Genomic DNA, 3767 nt, shown 5'->3' with positions numbered 1-3767 from the left:
TTTTAAATGTAGAGGGCAATAGCGCTGCATTGACATGATTGGTTGACAGTAGGTGAGGGCAGGACGTCCTGTATAAACAAACATAAACTCACTTCCTTGTCAACTTCATTCACAACAGCTCTGTGGTGCTCGGCGAAGTGTCACAATTATGAATGCCCTGACTTCTGCATAGGCGGTGTCACCCTAAATGCAGCAAACCCAATGCAGACGACAGATTGACCATGCAGCGCTTTTGAACACAAACTCACTTCCTTCGCAATAGCTCTGCTCCACTAAGCGCAAGAAGTATGAAAGCCCTGATGTCTTTGGTGGCTGTATCACGGTAAATTATGTACGGCCACTTCAGACGTCGGATTGGTCATGCAGAGCCCTACAACATTTAGGAGCTGCACAGCGATGCAGTACAGAGCACAATTTGGCCTCTGCATGCCACTGGAAGCTTCGCAATTGCGTCACACCCTCCAAATGGAGTCTCCGGACACATTTACAGATCAAGCATACATTTGCTCTTAATCCTCCTGTAGGGCCCAGCACTAGCAGGTACGACTAAAATGAACGAGTCACTCAGAAAAATTAATCATGACTCTCGAGTCAGTAAAAAGAGTTGTTCAAAAGGAACGAATCGTTTGGGAATTGTACATCACTACACACAGCACTCTGAGATTGATTGCCCACAAGAGCGCACTCACCGCATCCAGGTTAGGAACCAATTTCGGCTACTGGACGCTTACTGGTGATATTGCTGCTTCCACTATACTTTATCAGGCGTGAATTAAAGTCTAGCCTAACCTTACACTTGGGTAATATTTTTTGGGAGACACAGTAACCTTTTGATGGAGTTTATGGAAGATGCAATCGTTTGTTCTCCTTGCTTCTCTATGTGGATGCGTCCTCTGCTCAGGTACATATCTACTGTTTCTCTTTTCTACAGTTCAGTGTAGGTTTATTTATATTATGTATAATATTTTCAATCCCCAGTATTGATTATTTTCTCAATTATTGCCTCGGTGCCTTAAAATCTCTCAAATTAAGAATATAGCCTTTAGGCGTGGGAAGGCTTCTCACAAATGTATTTTATTTTACTCTCTAAACTAAAATGTAGACTAAATATGTATGCAATCGTTTTCAATTTAAGGTAACCCTGCACAATTACGAACATTGACAGAAGTGAATGATTTATTTAACTTGTTTTACCTTTGAAGTCTGAGACAACCTGTCATAAACACAAAATCGTGAAACCAGTCTCTGTCATTTAGACAGACGCATGAATCATTTCTGCTCCAACAGCATTAGCCTATAGTTAGACCAGTTAATCTCTTTGTTTGAAATATGGATAATGCAATAATAATACTGTATGTGTGGCCACTTTGGATTATTCTTTATGGTAGATGACCTTACAGACAGAGACAGACAGACATACAGACAGACAGATCAATGTTGAACCATGCATATAGGATGCAACCACACAGAAAAATAGTAATACGATTTCAAAATAGTGGAGCTGTATAGAGATGTGTTTTACAACGTGCTGCTATAATGTTGTTCATGAGTTGCAAGCAATACCCATCAGATCATGCTGGCATAACAGATTGCATTAGCCTCTACTCTAACCTTTGGATGCCGTCTACCATAGCGCCATTCGTTTTACCACTGGTGACAGTTTTAATACTCACCGCTGCATCCTGTATCAAAAGGTAGGCTAGTCCTCATTAAAGTCCCGTAGATCAACTCAATACTCTCTTTCTGTTTAAAAACCCCTACTAGACAAGCTTCCAATTGACCTAACTTCGTTGTTAAAGTTTTTTTTTAACATGAGAAACCAAACCCGCTCCCAGGATTGGTTAACTCTTGATGTTCCTTGGTTTTCCACCGAAATACGTAATTTTTGTTTTGTTTTAATCCCCCTCATTGCTGGAACCAATTGCAAAATGCCCTGCAATTGGATGCTCTGATAACACTTGGGCAATTTAAAATATTGATTGGGGAACTATTTGCCGAGGAATGTGGCTGTTTTTCTTGATTGTTTGTTGTACTGTATTTAGTTCGTTTTTATGTATGTGTAGGTCTCCGTTGCGAAAGAGACCCTGGTCTCATTGGTGACACCCTGTTTAAATAAATGTAAAATAAATAAACATCAATCCAGCCCAGATGGTCAGAGGATGAACAACAGATCAACTCCAAACATCTATGTTGATCAGAGCTGGGTGACTACTGATTGCCAAGGATTCGTAATACTAATGATTATCTGTATCGTGGCAGTGATTGGATAGCTTTCAAACTTGAAGGTGCATGTGATGATCGCTCCCTTTTTTGCTGAGACAGTGGTCATAATAATATGGTGTTAAAACGAGAAACAGTGTAAAAACAATAGCTGTAGCATTTTTAGAGGGTTTAAACCCATGCTAATTGAAAAGGGTACTAGCAAATGGTCATGTCTTCGTATTAGAGGAATAGAGGCATCAACAGAAGGAAATGACTCCCTCTTGTGGATATTCTGCACTGCATTTATCTCCATGGACGTTGCTTGGAAACACGTGAATGCGCTTCCATATTGTATTGCACCATAACTAGATGTTTCCTTCCATGTATTTTACGCATGCGTGTGTGTCAGGCTGGCCTTTTCAGATGCAGTGTTACCACTGTGAAGAGACTCTGTTGGACAATGACTGTTCAGCTCCAAAGTTCATTGTCAACTGCACAGCAAACATCCAGAATGCCTGTCAGAAGGAGGTGATTGTGGGTGAAAATGGTGAGCCTAGTGGACTTTTTTGCTGTCAAGTCTGAATCCATTCTAGCAGGGTTAATAGTAATATAAAAAAAGATCTTTGTTATTTTACAATAACAAACAAAATTGCACCCTTTGACTTGTGTAATGTTTGGCTAAGGTTTTGATGTTTCAGTGTTCTCTCTCTCCAGGTGTGTCCTACAGGAAGACCTGTGCCTCTTTCTCCACCTGTCTGATCGTATCAGCAGGGTATCAGTCGTTCTGCGTCCCGGGTCGGGTGGGCTCTGTCTGCATCAGCTGCTGTAACACCCCCCTCTGCAACGGACCCCGCCCCCCCAGGATTTCCCTGGCCCCCACCCATCCTCCCACTAGACCCACTACTCTCCTCATCATCACTGTTGCCATGGGAACACTTCCCTGATGTGGACACTAGTATTGGCTGGATTGGATAGAAGGTTCTCAGATGTGGAGATGCCTTGCGTTGGAGCCAACAGACACTGCCCTGAGAGATGACTGGAAAAACAAGGTCTACTGTGGACAGAGATTCTACAATCTACCAACAGGGCTGACTGACACATATGGCTCCAATGACCAAAAAGAGTGACAAACAGAAGTGAAATTGGTCTACAAAGATAACATATATAATTGTTTTAAGATGCTCAAACCATGGATCAATAAGCAATTTGATTTTGAATTTTAGAACCACTATGTATCAAAAAATATATTTAAAAAATAAAATATTGAATTTGGCCTTTACTACTATAGCCCATAGAAACACATTGAATAACACATTCATACATGGCAAAAAAAAAGATAAATAAATCATAAGGAATATGGTTTAAGTGTCTGTCCTAATATCTAGGAGATAAGAAAGCTTAGGATTTTTTAAATATTTTTTTTACATATTTAACCGCTTTTTTGTTGCCACAAAACTACCTCCATTCATTTGTATGGGTTACCTTGAGACAAGTCCCATGACATTTGTGGGGGTTACCTTGAGACAAGTCCCATTACATTTGTGGGGGTTACCTTGAGACAAGTC

The 3767-nt window shown here is 40.7% G+C and overlaps 1 protein-coding gene across 1 annotated transcript; it reads left to right on the top strand.

The window, feature by feature from the left end:
• Nucleotides 1–562: 562 nt before the first annotated feature.
• LOC124031187 (ly6/PLAUR domain-containing protein 1-like) lies at nucleotides 563–3562 on the top strand. The gene is made up of 3 exons (XM_046342130.1): nucleotides 563–901; nucleotides 2612–2749; nucleotides 2917–3562. Exons 1-3 carry the CDS (start codon nucleotides 850–852, stop codon nucleotides 3144–3146), a joined length of 420 nt encoding a protein of 139 aa, XP_046198086.1. The 5' UTR covers nucleotides 563–849; the 3' UTR covers nucleotides 3147–3562.
• Nucleotides 3563–3767: the final 205 nt, after the last annotated feature.

This window comes from Oncorhynchus gorbuscha, linkage group LG03 (genome assembly GCF_021184085.1).
Source record: "Oncorhynchus gorbuscha isolate QuinsamMale2020 ecotype Even-year linkage group LG03, OgorEven_v1.0, whole genome shotgun sequence".
NCBI classification, from domain to species: Eukaryota; Metazoa; Chordata; class Actinopteri; order Salmoniformes; family Salmonidae; genus Oncorhynchus; species Oncorhynchus gorbuscha.
Note: the sequence above shows the minus strand (reverse complement) of the source record. Positions and strands in the feature narration are given on the sequence as shown.